This window comes from Belonocnema kinseyi, chromosome 8 (genome assembly GCF_010883055.1).
Source record: "Belonocnema kinseyi isolate 2016_QV_RU_SX_M_011 chromosome 8, B_treatae_v1, whole genome shotgun sequence".
Classification (NCBI taxonomy): Eukaryota; Metazoa; Arthropoda; class Insecta; order Hymenoptera; family Cynipidae; genus Belonocnema; species Belonocnema kinseyi.
Window position 1 is genome coordinate 71,655,462 of NC_046664.1, and position 22,499 is coordinate 71,677,960.

Below are 22,499 nucleotides of genomic sequence, written 5' to 3' on the forward strand. Positions count from 1 at the left end.
AAATCAATTTTTGTTTGATGAAAATTCAACTATGTGGTTAAAAACGAAACTGCTTTTGGTTGAAGTTTAATGTTTTTGTTTGAAAATTCAACTGTTTTGTTGAAAATATAACTATTTTCTTAAACAAAAAAATTTGGTTGAAATTGTGACTGTGTCCTCGACAATTTCTAGGTTTGTTTGAAAATTCATCTTTTATCGTAGAAAACTAATAATTTTTATTTGAAATAAATAATGTCGAAAAATTGGTAAATTTTGAAAATGAAGTGTAAATAAAAGCGAAGACTTCAAAATTGAGTAATTACGATTAAAGTTTTGCAATTTGAATTAAAAGTTAAATTTTAAAAATATTTTCTAACTAAATATTTCAAAAAATGTAATCATGTAAAATTGAATAATATTTGATTGAGTGTGTTTTACTTCCTAGTTTTTGCTGTTTCCGCTAGCGGAAAAATTTCTCACACGCTTCGTTTTTTTCCTAATTGAGTTGACCTCGGAACGGAGTTTCCTTATCAGGGATGTTAACTACCTTATTTTAAAGAGCGCGTAAGGTCTGCTAAATATTCATGTTTATAATTTAGTTCTGAAAAAACAATTATTGTTTTTTTAATGATGTATTTTTCAAAAGTCGAATCACTTGTATAGGTCAATTGAATATATTAAAATACAGTTTTTAGGCTTTAACATTTAAATGGTTTCCAATTTATTTGGATTATTTTTAATTTAACTTGAATTGTTTTAAAATCTTATGAATTCATCCTAAATTTGTTACCCTGTGAACGTGACAAAACGTACCCTTTGGTCCCTATATTTTGTGCCGTAAGGACTGTGAGGTTCGCTGTTTTTAATAAATATTATAATCACTAGATAATTTAGATTTATTATGAAAAGTAAAATGATTTATCTTTAATTTAATTTTAATTCAGTTAAATGCAGGCGTAAAAAATAAATCTTTTTCGACAATATATCATTTTTAGCTTTTTGCCGCGTAATACCTTTGCTAAGCAATTAATCTTTACTCCCACTTCTTTAATTCTTTACCGACGACTAGTCTCTAACTCGCTAGTGGTCGCTAAATTATGCCAAAGAGCTCCTACTCGTAGTTAGAAATTATTTATAGTTTAACTTCTGAATGGTATAAATTAAAAAAATTAAAATTACAGGGTGGCCACTGCACCGGGAAATGACAGTATATTTATTTTTTGAACCAGAATTTAAAAAAATTTTAGTAGAAAAATCTATACAATCACTGGGAAAATTACATATTTTATATCATATGACATAATGCAATTTAGAAGAAGTTCGGTTTATCTTGTGCAATTCTAAAATATTTTTTTTCACAAATTTTTCCATTTTAGGTCTTCATTTTTAAGCATGCATATTCAATTAAAATAATTAAAAATGCAGTTTTCATGACTGGAACAATTAAAAATTAAAAGCGTTAAAAATAAATCAATTTACAGATTTTTGCTCTGAAAATTGAACGTTTTCGATTAAAAAGCCTTAGTAGCTAAATAAATTTAAAAGTCCAATTGGAAGTTTATAAACTATTTTAAATTTTATATTCATTTAAAATTAATACATTCATAATTAAATGTTTTTATTCAATTTCAAATCCTATATTTAAATATTATTTCAGTCTAAAATATTTCAGTTTTAACCCATTCAATTTGCAATTTTTAAATAAAAATTTGTTTAAAAATATTTAGCAAAAATTGATGGTTTATTTAAAATGAGCAACCAGAAATCAAATATTCAAAACGAAACAATTTAACACTGATATATTTGAACTGGGAAGCCCTTAATAATTGATAAAATTGGTTGAAAATGATGGTATTTTAGTAAAAATTAATCTTTTTATAGAAAATTAATATGATTAGATGAAGTATCATCCTTTTGGTTACAAATTAATTTCTTTGCTTGAAAATTGAACTATTTTGTTGACAATTAAAAAATGTGGTTAGAAATTCATTCTTTTTGGTTGAAGATTCAACAGTTTTGTTGAAAAATCGTCATTCTATATTGAAAAATGTTAGAAATGACATCTTTTTTGTCTGATAATCACAACTGTTTGGTTGAAAATTAATCTTTTTTGTTTGAGTATTCTACTATTTTGTTGAAAATTCGTCCTTTAGTTAAATTAAACAGTTTTTGTATTAAAATTTATATATATTTTGTTTGAAATATCAACAATTACAGTTTTTGTAGAGCAATACATTTTTTCTAGATTCAGCTACTTAGCTGAAAGTGGAACTACTTTGTTTAAAATTCAGTTTTTTGGTTTGCGATTGATCGATTTATTTGAAAACCTTTTTTTTCTTCTTCAAAATTAAGCTATTTTGTTGAAAATATTTATTGGTAAAATAATAATATTCTTGGTGATTAATTTATCTTTTTGGTTGAACGCTAATTTAATTAGTTTGATGAACATTCTCATTTTTCGAATGAAAATTAAAAATTTGTCGACTTGGGTAGAATGTTAATCTTCTTTCTTGAAAATTTATTTTGTTGAAGATTCAACTGTTTTGTTAGAAATTCGTGTTTTTTTGTCGAATTAAACTAGTTGAGGATTATTATTTGTTGAAAAGTATTTTTGTTTAAAAATGTTTTTTTTTTTAGTTGAAGGTAGAAGCTCTTTGTAAACAGTTCAGTTTTTTGGTTGAACATTATTTTTTTAGCTGAAAATTTAACTTACCCACATTTGGTTAAAAATGTGTCTTGAGTTGAAAATTTGTCTTTCGAGGTAGAATAAGAATAATAAAGGTTTTACGTTAAAAATCAATTTATTCGTTTGAAAATTCAACTATTTTGTTAAAAATTCATTTTTTAAAGTGAAAGTTTAACTACTGTCTATTTTGTTCAAAAAATTCTTTTCGTTCAAAATTCATTTTGTTCTTGAAGCTTTATAATTATTTTTAGTTAAAAATTCACTTCTTTAACTTAGTTCTGAACCATTATAAGTTGAAAATTTATCTTTTTGTATTTAAAATTTCCTATACTTTGTTAAAAATTTGTCTCCCTTAGTAATAAATTTATCTTATAGGTTGATAATTTAATTATTTAGTTAAACATTCTGTTTTTTGCATGTTGAAGAATCATCGTTTTAGTTAAAAATTCATGTCTTTGGTAAAAAATGTAACTATTATGTTGAAAATTAATTTTTCAAACTGAAGTTGTAACTTTTTCATTGTATGTTTTATTTATCATTTGCAGAAAGGATCGATTCACGAAGGATGGACAGTAAATTTGTCATGTAGGTGAGTCAACTTCTCCCATCATTATTAATTGCTGAATGATATTTCTTTTAGAATTCTCCATTATGCGTATTCTGAGAACAAATAACTTTGGTTTACTTTAACGCTGGAGAGGCCGTTTCTGGGACTCTCCGGAAGTTCATTCGGGAATCTGATGCGAGAATCCATTGAATGAAAACTTTGTGTGCGTGTACCCACTTCTTTGCATGAGGCCAGATGGAAAACGGAAGATTGTGAAATACTTACAGTAACGCTCACGTTACGTGTACTGTTAGCATGTCAAGCAAAAATATTCCTCTCATTTGTTGCCTTTTTTTTTGCAGCAATTGAATCAAGATGGATTTACATCCTACGTTTTTTCCAGAAGATTGAAAAATATCTTTAAAAAATGGCTGGAAAACTGGTAAAGCAGACAAACTGAATCATTTTTTAATCAAACAATTTTCAACTTTGAGTAATTTAAAACAGAAGTTTCTAAAAAAAGAATTTAAGTTTAAAGTTAATTCAATTCCACAGTTTGGTTGACATTTTTTTCTTTGAATGAAAAATATTTCTTAGTCGAAAAATTCGTCTTTTTGACTCGAAAATTAATCCTTGTATGTAGAAAGTTCAATTATTTGTTCAATAATTCAACTATTTTGGTAAAAACTTAATTTGTTTAAAATTTAAGTATTTTGTTGAAAAATAATATTTTATAGTCAAAAATTCGACTGCTGAAGAATCGTCTTTTCTTGATAGAAAATTCGTCCTTTTGGGTTGAAAATTCATTGTTTTTAGTGGAGAATTCTTGAAAGTTTAGTTATTTTGTAGAAAATTCTCCTTTTTGAGGTGAAAACACAATTTGGTAATTTTTTTTTCTTTCCTGACTGAAAAAACTCTTTCAGAGTTGAAATTTTGACTTTTTTGTTTGAGAATTGATCTCTTTTGTTAAAAATATAACGGTTTCGTTGATAATTAATGTATTTGTATTGAGGATTCAAATATTTTGTTAAAAGACCGTCTATTTACACCGCTACTTATTCCTTTTTTTTGCTGCAATTGAATCCAGAAAACCTGGATATTTTTCTAATAAAACCATTTTCAAATTTGAGTAATTGAAAACGGAAGCTTTTTAAATAAAAGAACATAAGTTTAAAGTTAATTCGTTGTCGTTGAAAGGCCTATTATAGTTTTGGTTCAGAACTAATCTTTTTTGGTTGAAAGCTGAATTATTTTATGGAAAATGCGCTTTTTTGATTTGAAAATTCCACAGCTTGATTAGCATTTTCTTTCTTTCTTGACTGCCAATTTTTCTGAGTTGAAAATTCGTCTTTCTGGCTTTAAAATTGAACTTTTTCTTCAATTAGAAATTTAGGTAAAAACTCCGAAGTTTTGTTAAAAATTAATATTTGTTAGTCGAAAGTTCAACTTTTGAACGTTCGTCTTTTTTTTAATAATGGAAAAACCTGGAAATTTCAGGAATTTTCATTTTAAATTCAGGAAATTTTTCGAGAGAGTTTTGACTGAATTCGCCATTTTAGTTGAAAATTCCTCAATTTCTTGCAAAATGTAAATTTAAAAAAAAAAGTATTTTTCTCGTAAAAAATAAATTTTTTGTTGAACTTTCCTTATTTTAGATGAAAATTTATCACTTTGTTTAAAAATGTAAGAATTTTTTTTTTGTTCATCTTTTTTTTGCCAACTAAAAATGTAACTATTCCATTTGAATATAGTTCTTTGGCTAAACATTATTTTTTTTACTATTCTGTTTTCGGTTGAAAATATTTTTTTTTAGTTGACAATTAATATATTCTTTTTGTATAAAGATTCAACTATTCAATTTGGAGATTTATGATTTTAGTTGAAAATTCATCTTTTGGTTGAAAATAAAACTGCTTGGTTGAAAGTTAAAATCTTGTTAAAAATTCATAATTTTAGTTGAAAATTCAACTATTTGGTTGAGAATTTCTGTATTTTGTTGCAAATTTTTTTTTTGTTTGTGAAAAATTAATCTTTTTGGTTTAAAATTGATCTGTCTGGTTGAAAATGCAATATTCTTACTTGCAAAATTAAAAATTCAAAGCGTTTAAATTGAATTTAATATAGGTCCCACATTAATTTTACAGGGTGGCCGCTGGACCGGGAATTTTTTGAAACCGGGAAAGAAAAATCTTTCCACGCTCGATTTCAACAGTTTTTAAATCATTATTTGAATTATTATGTTTTTCAATCATGCTATTATTTAGCTTACAATGCATAATTCAAAATTTTTTACATACAAAATTTTCCGTTTAAAATTTTTATTTTTAAGCTTACATTTTGAATTTAAAGAATTTTTAAATGCTTTCTTAAAGACTTGAACAAATAAAAAATAAAAGCCCTTGATGTTGAAAATTTCGGATAAAAAACATTTTTATTTGATAAATATATTTTTTTAAATTCATCTGTACATTAAGTAATAAAAAGTGAACAAAAACGATTTGACAAAACGATTTAAAATCAGTTCAAAATTGAAGAATTTTCATATTTTAACGTTAAAACTTAAACGATTTAAATTTGAAAGTCTTAGATATTAAACAAATGTGAACGTGTCACTGAAAGTTTATAAACTATTTTCAACTTAAAAATAACTTCATAATAATATATTCTTAATTAAAGGATTTTATTAAATTTTAAATATTGTTTCAGTCTAAAATATTTCATTTTTAACCCATTCAATTTGAAAATTTTAATTAAAAAAAAAGATTGATTATTAAATATTTAGTAATATTGGAATTTTTATTCAAGACAAGTAAATTGAAAACAAATATTTAAAAATAAGAATCTATAACTGAATTGTTTGGCTTTTTAAATATTCTCTTAAAAAAATTTTCAAACTGAAAAATTATTTTTAATTTTCCGAGGAATCTTAAGGAAATGTTTTTATTCTTTTGAAGCCTTTCACAATTCTTGAGAATAATCTAATTTTTTTGTTTAAAATCTGCAAAAGTCTACATTTTGTTTTTTATTAGGCTATCGTTTCAATTTTACATTAAGTTTGAATTTTTTCAAAACTTCTACATATCTCTTAAAATTACTTAAATTTCCCCTAAAAACAATAAATATTTAATTGTTATTTATACATCCAAATTCTAAAGAAATTTTCTAAAATTTGAAGGATTTTTTTAAAAGTTTATATTGAAAAATGTTAGTACCTTTAATTTTATACACGTAAATTATTGAGCATTTGAATACAAAGTTTTTTAATTAAAAACTTTAATTTTAAAAGTTCAAAATTTAACAGTTCCACTTTGAGTGCTCTAATTTGCAGCTCAGTTTTTATTACCTCAAGTGGCAAATTTTTTAGCTTTAGAGTTCCATTTTTTTAATTTCATTAACCGTGAAAAGTGTTAGCGAACCGAGAAATGAACGGGAATTTATTTTGTCGATTAAAACGGTCACCGTGTTTTACTTAAATGTGCACTGAATTTGAAATATAAGAAGACGCAATGAAAATTTGTTTGATTTTATATTCAAATCCATGGACTTCCGAGAATATTAAAGAAATTATTTATTATTTTTGTACTATTATTTAATTAATTGTATTATTTTTGTACTATTATTTAATTAATTGATAGTGCTAGTATATTCAAGAATATCTTGTAATATAATTTTACAAAGCTTTCTAAATTAAATTATTCAAATTTCTAAAAAGTGGAAAAAACGTTATTGATAATAAATTCACAAAACTGTTTACAATTACACATATTTCGAGTGAATTGCCTAAAAAAATGTGAAATATCTTTAAAAATTGCTGCAGAAACTGGTTTGTATAGGAGTTGTAGAGAATCATTGGAATTCACGTGGTGACTAAGGGGTCTTCCATAAAGTGCGTAATATGGTATTGTTAATAGGGTTTTATACTTCCCTGGAGGTCCAGAAAGTCTTCCTCTTTTTTTTCGGGTTTTATTCAATCATTTTCTCGGGGATGAGGTATGTTTAAATTCATCTCTGTATTCTGTAAAAATTCTTTATACCTCTCTTAACAGGAAAGTAATTTTGTTGTGAACTTAAAAAAACTTTCCAGGGTCAAAACTTCAATATTTTGGTAGTACACGAAATTATCTTTACAGGTTGTGATTTTAAAGAATTTATAAACTTGTGTGGGATTTTTAATATAAAAAAATAATGGAAAAAAATCGACACAATGGACGCATTTTCAACCAAGAGAGTTAATCGGCACAATGGATGCATTTTCAACCAAGAGAGTTAATTATTATCCTACCAAAAAAGAAGATTTTTTAAAAACAAAATACATAAAATTGTAACAAAATAGTTAAATTTCCAACCAAACAGATGAATTTTGAACCAAGAAGACTAAATTGCTTCCCAAAAAGGCGAATTTTCAACAAAATATATGAATATTCAATCTAATAGTTGATTGTTCAAAATTCAATTTTGAAATAATGCAACTATTTTTAATTTCAAATAAAAATCTTTTTTGGTTGAATATCATGTATTTTTTTTTGAGAATTGATATTTCTTTGTTGAAAAATCAACTGATTAGTTTAAAGTTGTAAAAAATTATTTTTTTTTGGTTGAACAATTCTCATTTTAGTTAAAAATTCACATATTTCATTGAAAATTTAACTATTTATTTGAAAATTAATTAATTGATTAATGAAATGTACATTTTTAAAATATTTTTTTTGTTTGTAAAAAATGTAGAAAAAATATAGAAGATTTAACTTATTTGGTACAAAATTTACTTTTTTGTTGAAAATTCTTCTGTTTTGCAGAAAATTAGCATTTTTTACTTGAAAATTCATGTATTTTGTTGAAAATGTATCTCTGAGTAAAAATTTAATTATTTCATAAAAATTTTATTTTTGGTTGAAAATGCCCATTTTTGGGTTAAACATTCAATTGTTTTGTAGAAAGTTCATTTTAATTACTAAAAATCTTAAACTTTTATAAATTTTTGTTTGTTTGAAAAAATGCAGCTGTTTGGTAGGAAATTTTTGTACCTGGTTGAAATTTGATCTTTTTTATTGAATGGTAATCTCCTTGGGTGAAAATTCATCTTTTGGTAGAAAATTAATCTTCTGGATGGAAAATTAGTCTTTGTGTTGAAAATTTAATTATTCGGTGAAAAATTCATCTTTTTGGTTCAAAATTGATCTACTTGGTTAAAAGTCGAACTACTGTGATCAAAATTAATTTTTTTCATCTGAAATATAATATTTTTAGTGAAAAATTTATCGTAAAAAAAGTAACTTTTTTGTTGAAAGTTTCTTATTCTTCAGTTAAAAATTCATCCGTATTGTAGAAAAGTAGTCTTTTTGAACTTGAAAATTCATGTTTTCGGTAGAAAATTTGTCTTTTTTTTTTTACAAAATTCATCTTCTTGACGAAAAAATGATCTTTTGGTTAAAATTGTAATTATTTCGTGAAAAATTGATCTTTTTGGTTGAAAATCGATCTACTTTATTACAAGTTGAACTACCGTGAGAAAAAATAATGTTTTTTAAAGATTCACCTCTGGTTCATAATAAAAAATTTTGATTGAACATTTATTTTTGATCTAAAATATTAAATATCTATTACTTTTTTAGTACAAATTTATCCAGTATAAGTTTGAAATTCAACTGTTTGGTAGAAAATTAATTTTGGTTTTGAAAATTCTTATTCTTGGGTTGAAAAATCATGTTTTTGACTTGAAAATCAATATATTTGGTTGAAAATTCGTCTTTTGGTGGAAAATTAATATTTTTGATGGAAAATTATTTTTTTTTGGTTGAAAATCTAATTCAATTGTTTTGTAGAAAGTTGATCTCTTTTGTTAAAATTTGTCTTTTTTGGTAAAAAGTTTAACTTTTTTGTTGAATATGGGTAAAAATTTATCATTTTAGTATAAAATTGAACTATTTGCCAGGAAATTAACTTTTTTCTGGTAAGTTCTTATTCTCGGGTTTAAAATTCATCCGTTGAGTACAACTAAAAATTGGTCAATTTTCAAAGCCACTAACTGAAATTTGTTTTATTTTGCTTGGTTTGAGATTCAAGTTTGTATTTTCTAATTAATCTACAAATGCCTATAAATAAAAATACCTTTTTTTTAAAATGGGTCGTGAAAACGTCGAACCATAATTTATTAATAATTCCAAGAATGCGATGATTCACGAAGACGACGGAATTTCACTCGAAGGTCAGTCTGGAAGAAAAACCTTTTAAAATAGAATACTCTAGTATTTTATCCCAACTTGGGAATTTTCAAAATTTATGAGCTGAATTTATAATTAGTTGAACATAATTGATAAAAATGATCAGATGATACTGAAATTGTCAGAAACTATTTGTCAAACACTTAGCTTTGGAATTTCTTTCTTTTTTTCAAAGTGTAATTTGATAAATGAATAAGGCACGTTGCAATCTGAGAGTGTTCTGTTTTCATGATAACGTTATCAGTATAACTGTGAATTTAATTGGGACCGTACGGATCTTCTGCTCCATTTTGATCTTGCCCCGTCGGAAGACCTTGAACATGACCCTAATCACCAAATGGTTCGCCTAAAAGCGGAACAATGGTGCGCATTTATTAACAAATTTCCAAACTTGTCAGCACTAGTAGTTTTCCAAAAATGCATTGTAAAATGTTTTTCTTCAAACTTTCATTCATTTCAACTACAAATATGTTCGAATCCAAATAAAAAAAATTTTTTTGTTTGTTTAAATTATATTTAGAGGTTCCGAAAGCCCCATGAAGTTTTAGACATGAAGAAAAGCCGTTTTGGTAAATTTTATTCAGAATCTTCAATATTAGGTGGATCGGGTTGAAATTTAAAATTTTATTTTTAAATTAGTTACATATTGCTAGTAATTTTTTTAATATTACCCCGATAAGTCTGTTTTTTACGGCCCCAAGAAACCCCATAAGTGAAAAACTGTTTTTGTTTTAGTTTTGGGCGCTACTTATGATTTTTTGTTGCTGGTTTTTGAATACGAATTGTTTCTAATATATAAAATATTAACTTTTTGCTGATAATTCAATGTTTATATAAATTGCTTAAATAATTTATTATTGCTTTTGATAATATTCTCTTTAAATAATGCTAGAAAATTGCAGCTTTTTCCTGAGATTTTCAACTTTGTGTCCACTTTTCAATCAGTGAGGTAAGGATTATTGAAGTTGATAAACATACTTGTTTAAACAATTTATTATCGTTACTAACTATATTCTCTTAGATAATTGTTAAAGTCACGATGTTTTTTCAAATTTTCCACCTTCTTAATTTTTCTGCCAGAGCGAGGTAATAATTATATCAAGTTAACAAACATAATTTATTAAACAATTTGTTATTTTAAATAATATTATGTGGGAATAATTAGATTTGTTAAATTGCATTAATAATGATCTCTCTATGTAAAAATTGGACCTCACCTATCTAGCATTAATGAAGAAGATAGTTATAAACAATAATAATTTCTTTAAGCAATTATATTTTTTATATTGCAGTAATTAATACCTCGCTTAAATGAAAGATGGGCAAAAAATAGAAAATTTCAAAAAAAATTCGGAACTTTCTCGCATTATGAAAAAAAATTATTTGAAATAATAATACTCTGTTTTAACAACCGTGTTTGATAAGTTTAATTAATTTTAACCTCACTTTAATTGAAAAGTGTACAAAAGTTGAATTTTTGTAGAAAAAACCGCAATTCTTCAGGATTATCTTAAGTGGATATTTTTATAAATAATAACAAATGGCTTAAAAAAATATTTTATTCATTTTAGTTGATTATTGTCTTGCTTAAACTAAAAAATTGGAAAAAGTAGGAACTTTCTAACTCTCATCTAAGAGAAAAATGCTGTAAACAATAACAAACTGTTCAAACAATTTATTTAAACATCTAATTATCGATAGCAAGTCATAAAAACTAAAATCTAACTACTTGATTTTAAGTTAATCTACTTAGTTAAAAATTCGTTTTTTTTTCACTGAAAATTAATTCTCAACGAAAATCTGTAATTATACTGCATTTTTGCGGTTAAAAATTTTATATTTTTGTTTGTTTTCTTTACAAGTTCAACTTTAAGGTAAAAACATGTTAGATACGAAAATAATGTAAACTTAAAATGAATAAAATAACATTCGGACTAACATCACATCCATTCTTCTCACTATTTAGTGAAAATGTATGTAATAATTTGTTGAAAAAGCGTCTTTTTCGATAAAAAATTAATTTTTTGTGTAATTTTTTATATTTTTTTAAAAGTTAAACTAATTGGTTGAAAATTAACTTTTTTGTTAATTACTCATATTCTCGAATGAAAAAATCAACTGTTCTGTAGGAAATTCATCTTTTGCGTTTTGAAATTCAACAATTTCGTTGCAAATTGATGTATTTCTTTCTTCATTTTTACTTAATATTATTATTTGATTCAAAATTGAATTACTTTTGTTAAAAATTCAAAAATTTTGTTAAAAATCATATTTTTTGGTTAAAAATTCAACTGTCTGATTAGAAATGAATCTTTCTCAGTTGAAAATAAACTTTTTAGTTAACGATTTAAATGTTTGTAGAAAATTTGTATTTCCGGCTTAAGAATTCCACAAATTAGTAGAAAAATGATGTATATATTTATTTGAAAATTCGTCTTTTTTGTAGAAAAACAATCTTTTTGGTTCAAAATTGATCTATTTGGTAAAAATTTATGTATTTTGCTAAAAGTTCGTATTTTCTCGGAAAAAAATCAAGTATTTGGTTAAAAATGTAAAGATTTTGTTGAGAACCCATCCTTTTTATAGAAAATGAATCTTCTGTTTTGATAATTCATCATTTTGCTTAAAAATTTAACTATTTGGTTGAAAATTCCACTGTTTTGTAGAACTCATATTTTTGGTTGAAAATGCAACTTTATGGTTAAAAATTAATCTGTTTCGGTTAAAATTAACTCTTTTATTGAAGATTGAACTGTTTGTTTGAAAGTTAGTATTTTGGCTTAAGAATTCAGTAGCGAATTAAACTATTTGGTTGAATATTAATGATTTGTATTGAAAATCCGTATTTTTTGGTAGGATTCCAATTTTTCGGTTAAAAATGCAACTATTTATTTGGCAATTAATCCTCTTTAGTTGAGGATTAAGGTTTTTTTTATTAAAAATTATTTTATGTTGGTTAAATTCAACTTCTTTTTATTTTAAATTAAAGCATTTTTTCTTATAATATCAACTATTACATTTTTTTGTAAAAAAAATTAATCTTTTTAAATGAAAAAATGAATGCCTTGGTTAATAGCTGCACTATTTTCGTAGAAGTTCATTTTTATGGTTAAAATTCACAAGTTTAGTTGAAAATTATTTTTTTTTTGTTAAAAGTTATTTTTTAACCCTCAAAGTGCATACATGGTAAAAATCACGGTAAAGTGCATCGTGGGTGTTCAACACCCCAGCGTATTTGATCATACATTGTTTAACACCTATTGAATATTTTGTTACAATAAAATTATCCGATATAGTTTAAGGTATCTTTTATAAGGTAGAATTGATTCTATAGCCATTTATTTATTTTAAGTTTGTTAAAAAAATTATGGAAAAAAAGGTGCAAATTTATGACTATACTTTGAAATAGTGTAATTTCATTGAAAAAATATTGCAACATGGGTGCTTTCCAAAAATATATTTATTTGCACAGTTGAGAAGTCAATTTTATGATAAAATGATGAACTTTGACATGCAATACTATAAAAATACAAGAAATTGAAAAGAGACATATATAACTGTATGTTAACAATTATATTATTTTCAACATATCCACAGTCTGCTCTCGCATGACGCGCTGCCGTAAGTTATAAGCCATCTACAAAGAAAAAGAGTATGAAATAATATTTAAAAAAAATTAATTTACTTCATATGATATACTTACGTTTGAAAGTAAAAAAAATCATTAAAATGTCAGCAACAAAAAATTTGCTCCAAAATTACTTTTTCACTCACTAAGTGCACACTGGGTGTTAGGGACCCCACGATTTTTTTACCTCCACTTTCAGCAGCTGCTGCTAGTAGAATGACGCTTGACGCAGTATGTTAAACGACTTTACTTACAGTTAGTGTCTCCAACTAAAGCTAGAGGGCGAGACTTACTCAATTGGTTCGAATTAAGTATGGCTTATAAGAGTTTGAAAATTTCTTGAGGTCTCTGAAACCCACAATACAATTTAAGGGTTAACTAGAAATTGATTGATTCTCGGATTGAAAATTTAACTGTTTCACCTGTTCAGTACAAAATTAAATAGTTTTATTGAATTTTTGTACTGGAAATAAATTCTTTGAAATGAAAATTATAATACTCCATTTTTGGGTAAAAAATTTTTTTTCAGGTCAAAACTTCTACCATTTTGTTAATAATTTTTATAAATGAAAAAAAATCAATAAACAATTGATCTATACAATTTGGCGCAATATCACATTTACTGTTTAAACTGTTTCTCTTGAAAATTTATTAAATTTGTTCATAATTCGCCTTTTTGGTAAAAAAGTAATCTTCTTGGTTGAAAATTCCACTAATTTGTTAATTAATAAGAAATAATCGAATTAGCGTACGATTGTGAGAAAATAGTGTCTTTCGTGTCATTTTTGTTGAAATATTAGCCTGGCCTGATATTCCACATCAGTAACTGATGCTTTTTCTCATTTATTTATTTTTATATTGACATTATACTAATAATGCCCGCATTATTTGTTGCATAAGTTACTCGCTGCCGTTTGACATTTGCTTCGTACATGCGAAAAAATGAGAGGCCAACATATCTAACTTTAACTCATACCTTGCAACAGGAACTTCGCTCAAGAAACCTGGTTTGAATTCTAATTAAATGCTGCCATAAATAAAATATTCGCAGAAGGAACTTTTCTTTTATCGCAGAATTTGAAAGAATTTATTTTACTGTTAGAAGCAAATCTTTTATTTAACCGAAAAATTCAAAGGCTGTTTTTTTTAAACGTCTCTGAAACATTGATTTTTCAATATTTTGAGAAGAGTCAATGTTTTTCAAGGTCACTTAAATTTGTTCTATTTGAAATAAATTCTTAAATTTAAATTTCATACGCAATAATTTGTTTTTAGGCTTTAATTTTAATATTTTCATCTGATTTACGAATTCCTGAACAATTTCTAAAAGAATTAAAAGCTTCCAATACGAACAGAATTTTTTAAATCTTAAGAAATATTGTTAATGTTTAACACAGTGAAAAAAAATGAAAAAAAAAACGAATTTTAATTGAAATACATAGTTGAGTTCTTAATCAAAAGAGATTAATTTTGTACTAAAATATGTAATTCAATTTTCATAAAAATATAATTAATTTTGTTCACCAAAGGAGATCAATTTTAAAATGAAGAAGTCGAATTTTCAACCAAGAAAGAAACAAATTTTCCAATGCAATAAATAATGTTTGAAACCTTAAACTTAAATTTGTGCTATTGTTATCTTGTATCGTTTTCAAAATCTTTTATAAACGGTATAAAATAAATTTAAATCTAAATAAAAATATTTTAAATGTATTGACTTTATTACAAGAAAAAAGATTACTTTTCTACCAAAAAGTATGAAATAAAAAAAACAGTTAAATTTTCAATCAAAAAGATGAATTTCTAACAGAAGAGTTGAATTACCACCAAAGAAAGATTTTTCAGTCACATTTTTTAACTAAACAATTCTATTTTTAACGAAATTCCAACAAATAAGTTACTTTTCATCCAAATTTTGACTTTCTAGCATAATAGTTACATTTTTAATAATATACACGAATTTTCAACCAAATCGTTGATTTTTCTTACTGACAATATTAATTTTCAACAAAAAAGTTGGTTTTGAACTAAGCAGTTTGATTTTATATCATTTTTAAACGAAAAGGATGAATTTTTAAGAAAAATGTAGACTTTCGAAGAAAAAGGTTAATGTGCAAAGAAATAGTTAAATTTTCTAACAAAATGTTTTAATTTCCTGCAAAAAAAAAAATGAATTTGAAATAAAGTCGTTGAATTTTCAACCAAAGAAATCAATTTTGGAAAAGAAAAGAAAAAATTTTCAACAAAATAACTGAATCCTTTATAGACATTTTTTTACGTAAAGAGATGAATTTCCAAACCAAAAACATCACTTTTCAACAAACGAGCTGAATTTTTTATCGATTATTATAAGGAAAATTATATTTTTCTAGCAAAAGAGATCATTTTTAAACGAAAAATAACAACGAATTTGCAAGCTAAAAAGACGAATCCTTGACAAAGCAATTGCATTTTCAAATCGACAAAATGAATTTTCAACAAAAAAGTTACTTTTCAGCCAAATAGAATAGTTACATTTTTACCGAAACAAATTAATTTTCAAGCAAAATAGATGTAACAACGAAAAATATAATGTTTAGTATTATTTTAACAAAAAATATTTTTATTTGAAATCAAACACAGTTGAATTCAAGCCAAAAAATTTATTTCCAGCAATTCAGCTGAATTCTCAACCAAACCAGATTAATTTGCTACAAAAATTAGTTTAATTCACAATTTAAAAAATTATATATTTTTTTACCAACGAGAGATCATTTTTTTAATGAAACATCTGAATTTTTAACCAATTTTCAAACCAAAAATATGAATTTTCAAGAAAAAAGTTGCTTTTCAACTGAATAAAATAGTGGAAATTTTAACAATGAATTTTCAACCAAAATAGATAAATGAATAAAAATATAATAGTTGATATTATTTTAGCAAAAAAATATTTTAATTTGAAATAAATCAAATAACACAATTGAGTTCAAACAAAGAGTATTTGAACAAGAAAAATAGATTTTTTTGACCAAAAAAGATAAGTTTTGAAATGAAAAAGCCGAATATTGGACCAAAAAAGAAAAAAAAATTCCAACGAATTTTTGCATTTTTAAGCCAAAGAGATGAATATTCTACAAAATAGTTGCATTTTCAAACCAAAAATATGACTTTAAAAAAAAGTTACATTTCAGTTAAATAAAATATTTGAATTTTTAACAAAATGCATGAGGTTTAAACCAAAATAGATTAATTCTCAGTGCAAAATATAGTAGTTGAACCAAAAAAGAATAATTTTTTACTCTTAACTGACTTATACAAGAATTTTCAACAAAAAAAGTTGAATTTGAACAAGGAAGTATGGCTTTTTAACAAAATTGTTGAATTTTCAACAAAAAAATTTAATTTTCAATAAAATAATTTAATTTTGAACCAAGTAATTAAATTTGCAATTAAAAAAATGGTTTTTTAACAAAAAATGTATAATAGTGCAAAAACTGTGATCCTGCTATAAATAAACAGGAATTTTGATAATTTATAGACTAAAGAATAACACTATGTTCGATCTATAAAGTGAGTCCGAGGCCTGAAAACTGCAATGAGCAACTTTGCAAATAATGCCGTCATTACAATTATAATATAAAAAAATATATGTAAAAATAAAAAAAATGAGAAAAGGCTTCAGTGACGGCTGTGGAATATAAGGCCTGTACGTAATATAAGAATTTTTGACATAAAATAGATCAGTCAAATTTTGGAATTATCAAAGTTTCTAATTATATTTGACATTTAGGTCTAATTTGCAAGGCTTTGAAAATTAAAGGTAATTAATATAGAAGGTTTCCGGTTTGAAATTGTTTTTGGGTCTAAAGTAGACAATTTTGAATGTTTGGGTATTTAAATTGCTAATTTTTAAAGATTTTTTGAATTTTAAGACTTGAAATTGAACCATTCAATTTCAAATCCGTAAAATGTTTTCTCAAAATATTTTATGATTTTTTAAACTTTTAATTTTTAATGCTTCGAAAGCTTGGATTATATAGTATTAAAGGCTTATATTGTTATATTCTATTTTAAGAATTTAGAATAAAAAATTATTCAATTTTATACCTTTCTCTGTTTGAAAATTTTCATCTTGAACTGTTTCAAAATCAAAAGTAGTCAGTTTCAAGCTTTTCGATTTTGGACACTTAAGACAATTATGATTAGAATTGGAAATTTCCCGAATAATAAAATTTCCGAAAAGTTTATAATATTACCGAATTGGAAAATTCCTCAATAATTAAATTTCCAAGCGTTATAATATTATCGGATTTTAAAATTCCTGAATAATAACATTTCGGAAGAAAATGGCCAAATTATAAAATATCCGTACTAGAAAATTCCTGACTTTGAACAATTATTTTTTATTTATAAATTAATTAAATTGTTAAAAATATATTGCAATTAATTTCAGAAATAAAAAATTGTAATAATATTGTTGATATTCGGGAATTTTCTGTCGGGAATTTTTTTATGCAGGTATTTGATTATTCGGAAATTTTATTGTTCGGGACTTTTCCAATTCGGGAATTTTATTATTTGGAAATTTTATTATTCTGGAATTTTCCAATTTGAGAAATAACTTGACAGTGTCGGGAATTTTATTTTCCGTGATTTTTCAGTCGTCCTGCTCAGACAATTTCCAATTAGAATCTTTTATTATATTAAATTGTTAGATTATTATTATCATTATTATTATTATTATTATTATTATTCAATTTATTATATTAAATTATTCGATTATTATTATTATCGATTTGATAATTATAAAAATTAATTAAGATTTAAAAATATTGCTATTTAAAATTGAACAATATGTTACTAACAATATTTATGGAAACAGTTAAGATCTCCGGATATGGAAAAAATATTGGCATCCATGAAAATATTACATAAAATTACGATAGTGTGAGTTTTTTGCAAAAGTATCTTACTAACTAGAATGAATAATTTCTTAAATTATTTACTCTTTTCAAATATTTCTCGAACTCCTAATATTTAAAATTGTGATATTATGTATTTTTAAATAGTTTATGTTTTTAATATTGGAAAGCGTAAAATCAGGGAAATTAACTCGCTTTGCACGCGTATTTTCTTTAAACGGTCTTTTTTGTTTTAGAAAAATTTTAATTTATAATTATGGAATTTTAAATGATTTCTGCACGTTTTAATAGATTATTAAAATTTCCAAAGATTTCTAGGCATTTTAAGGATTTTTAACGTATTCCTAGAGAACTTTTGGGAATAAAAAAAAAATTATTTCAAATGATTTATATACGGATGTCAATAATTTAAAGACTTAAAAGACAAATAAAAATGTCAAATAATTAAAAAAATTATAAGTTGTTGCAGTCATCATTTTAGTTAAAAACTCATCTTTTTGGTTGAAAATTCTTTCTTTTTTTTTGTTAAAAATTATTTTGTTTTAAATTGAAAATTCAACTATTGCAGTTGTATATTCATCATTTCTGACATTTCTGTTGATTTCTGACATCTCGTTTGTTCAATCTTGAAATACTTCGTTAAAAAATGATTTTTTAAATTAATGGTTTTAACTATAAATGTAACTTCCATTGTTGGCTGAAAATTAATTTGTTCAAATGAAAAACTCAGTTATTTGCGTAAAAGTCGAATCACATCGTCTAAAATTAATCTTTTCGTTTGAAGGTTTAACTCTTGTGTTGAAAATTGAACTATTTTATTGAAAATTCATTCTTTTATTTGTTTTTTTTAGGTAAAAATTCGTCTTTATTGATAGAAAACTAATGTTTTTGATCGAAATACATATTTTATGGTTAAAAATGCAACTTAAAGTTAGTTTTGTTTGCGAAAAGTAATCTTTTTAAATGAAGATTTAACTTATTCCAATTGAATATCCCATAGTTTTAGTTGAAGATTCATTATTTTAGTTGAAAATTAATAAGTTATCTTGAAAAAAAACTATTTTCTTGAAAATTCGTTATTTTATTTTGAAAATTAATTTTTTCAACGAAAAGTTTAACTATTCTATTAAAAAAAAAACAATTTTTTTTTTAAGTTGAATTCTCATCTGGAAAATATTTTAGTTCTTTTTTCAACACCAAAATATAAATTTTAAACAAAAAGTAAATGTTCTACGAAATCGATAACTTTTGAACAAAACAGTAGAATTTTCAACCAAAAAAGTATGCCTTTTAAACAAAATACTTTAATTTTCAACCAAGCAGTTGCATTTTTCTCCAACAACGATGAAATTTCTCTTGAATCAGATGAATTTTTGATTTAAAAAAGTTGAATTTTCAGCCACAAAAGGTTTAGTTTTTCTTTTCTACAACAAAACATTAAATTTAATCAAAAAGTCAATTTTTTACGAAATAGTGAAATTTTAAAAAAAGATGCCGAATTTTCAAACAAAAATTATGACTTCAGCAAAATTGTTGAATTTTCAATGAAATAGTTGCATTTTTACCCAAGAAAGTTATAATTTCTGCTGAAGCAGATAAACTTTGAAATTAAAAGGACAACATTAAAAAAAAGGTTGAATTTTTATTCAAGAAAGATGAAGTTTCTTCTAAAACAGATGAAGTAAAAAAATAACTTAAAAAAAATAGTTCAATTTTCATCCAAATAAGATTCCAGTTCACTTTCCAACCCCAGAATAATAATGGTAAATAATAAGTTAATTTTGTAACAAGATTGTTAAATTTGTAACAAAAATTTGCATTGTTATCCAAGGAAAATGAAAATTCTACCAAAAGAGGTGAATTTTTGTCAAAAAGACAAATTTTCAAAAAAAGTTGAATTTTTATTCGAAAAGTTTCAATTAAATATTCAACACAAAAATACGACTTTTTAAGAAAACTGTTTAGGAAAATTGAGTTTATGGGTGATCCCTAACGAGAATAAAGGGTAGTGGTAGGAAGGATGCTGTTATCCGGATAGTCCCTTGGCTCTGGTTCGGGTATCGATCGACTCGGCTTGATTTAGCTCGGATTGACTTCCAGTGATTGAATCAGGGCATAACGATGGTTGGGATGTCAGGTTGAAAATGTCGGGAAAAGTGACAGCGACAGGCATGGGGAGATTGCATAAGGACGATTCAGATATTAGTATGTCTGGCTGCAACTATAGCACATTTCTGCTTCTGCGTGCTGACATAACGTAGTCGTCACATCAGGCGCCTACCAAGGATAAACTCCACTTGAATTATTCAATATTTACTCTCTCCCTCTCTGTTGCTCTCTCTCTGTCTCTCTCTCTCGCCCTCTCTCATTGCTGATACTTTGCCTCTTCGCTTCATTAATTAACGTATCTTGTTCAGAAATTAAATTCTCGTGGAAAGTCTGAGAAAACTGAGAAAAGCATGAAATAAAAATTAACGTTCGAAAGCAGATGTTTGCATCTGCTATTTTTTCAAGATTTTAGGTGTAAATAATACATGGTATATCAAGAGCGTAAAGAAGTCTATTTCAACGAGTGTGAACTTGAAGCTCTCGCTTCGCTCGGGCGGCAGTTGTGCGCCCTTGATGTGCACTATACTTTTTGTCCTACCCTACTTGAAACATCCAAGATGTGTAGTGTTCTTAAATGCCCAAGCATTTATGTTGAGAAAATGCTTTTAAAAAAAGTTCAGCATTTAAGCTAGAACAGAGCATTTGAGAGAATTTCAAGTATTTATTGATCAATTAAAGTCGAAGTTAATTTTATTATTATGGTTAAAAATTGCAACTATTTAGTTGAAAATTAATTTGTTTTGGTCGAGGATTCAAACTATTTTCTTAAAAATCCTCTTTTTTTAATTCTACTACTTTTGATATAAAATTAAAATTCTTTTTGGTTAAAATATCAAATATCACCTTTTTCGTTCAAAATTTATCTTCTTTGGTTGAAAGTGCAACTACTTAGTTGAACCTAGGATTACTTTATTCAAAATTGGTTTAATTGGTCAATAATTGATCATTCTAGTTAAAATTTTTTTTTCAGAATTTAATTATTTGAATGAAAACTATTTTCCTAGATGAATGTTAATTGTTTTAACTAAAAATTTAACTCTTAAATGCTTGGTTCTTAATTTACCTTCTTAAGTTGAAAATTAAAATATTTGGTTTAAAATTCCTATACTTTGTTAAACATTCATTTTTTTGGTTGAAAACTTATCTTATTCGTTGAAAATTTATCTTTTTGGTTGAAAATTAGATTTTTTCTGTTTTAGAATTTATGTTTTGAACTGAAAATGTAACGGTTCCATTTTTTGTATAAAATTTATCTTTGTTGATAGAAATTTAATCTTCTTGGTAGAAAATTGAACTATTTTGTTGAAAATTCGTTTCTTTTTTTGTGTAAAATTTATTTTACTAACTGAAAATTAAATTTATTCTTCTTGGTTGAAAATTATACTATTACGTTTGAAAGTTTACTCTAATATTATTGAAAACTAATTTTTTACTGCAAATTTAACTATTTTAATCTTTGTAGAAAATTTATGTTTTTAGTTGAAAATTCATGTATTTAGTTAAAAACTGATTTTTTTTTAGTTGAAGATTCATCATTCTAGTTAAAAATTCACTCTGTGTATTCCATTTTTTTGTGAAAAATTTACCTTCTCTGATAGAAGTGTAATTTTTTTCGTTAAAAAAATATCTGTATTCTAGAAAATTTAAATATTGTATTTTTTGTTAAGTATTAATTTCTTTGGTTGTAAAAAACAAACTATTTAGTTGAAAATTCGTCTTCATAATGACAGAAAATTCTTTTTCTGTGTTTAAAATTCCACTATTTGGTCAAAAATTCATGTTTTTAGTTAAAAATTGGTTTCTTTTTAGTTGAAAATATATCCTTTTGTATTCAAAATTCCCTTTTATCATCTCTTTTGGTTGAAAATTTAACGGTTTTTTAAAACAATCGTCTTTTTGGATTAGAAATTCAACGAATTGGTTAAAAATACAGATGTTCTTGGTGAGTTTACATATTTTCTGGATGAAAATTTAACTGTCTCTGAAAAATTCATCTTTTTGCTTGGAAATTTAAATGTCTGGTTACAAAATTAACTTTTTGTTGAACACGTGTGTATTTTGATTAAAAGTTCAACTGCATGATTATAACTGCAACTGTCGGGGTGAAAATTAATAATTTTTTATAAACTCAACTATTTGGTTAAAAATTCTTTTTTGTTCGTTGAAAATTTGTCTTTTTGGCTTAAAAATTCAACTCTTTACTTAAAAATGCTACTATTTTGTGGAAAATTTTATTGTTTTGTTGAAAATTGAACTGTTTTGTTGAAAATTCGTCTTTTTTCATAGAAAAGTTGGATCTTTTTTGTTTGAAAATTCTCGACCGTATGGTTGAAAATTCATCTTTGTATGTTAAAAATTAAAATCTTTCTCGCATGAAATATCAACTATTAAATTTTTCGATGAGAATTCATTTTTTTTTTTTTTAAAT

At 24.8% G+C, this 22,499-nt stretch overlaps 1 protein-coding gene across 1 annotated transcript in view; it reads left to right on the forward strand.

Moving 5' to 3' along the window:
* LOC117178537 (tyrosine-protein kinase CSK-like) overlaps nt 1-22,499 on the forward strand; it is a 91,025-nt gene that overhangs the window by 14,717 nt on the left and 53,809 nt on the right. The window contains exon 2 of the mRNA XM_033369965.1: nt 3,211-3,250. Coding sequence (XP_033225856.1) covers nt 3,231-3,250 — 20 coding nt within the window. The 5' untranslated portion in view covers nt 3,211-3,230. The remainder of the gene's footprint in view (nt 1-3,210; nt 3,251-22,499) is intronic.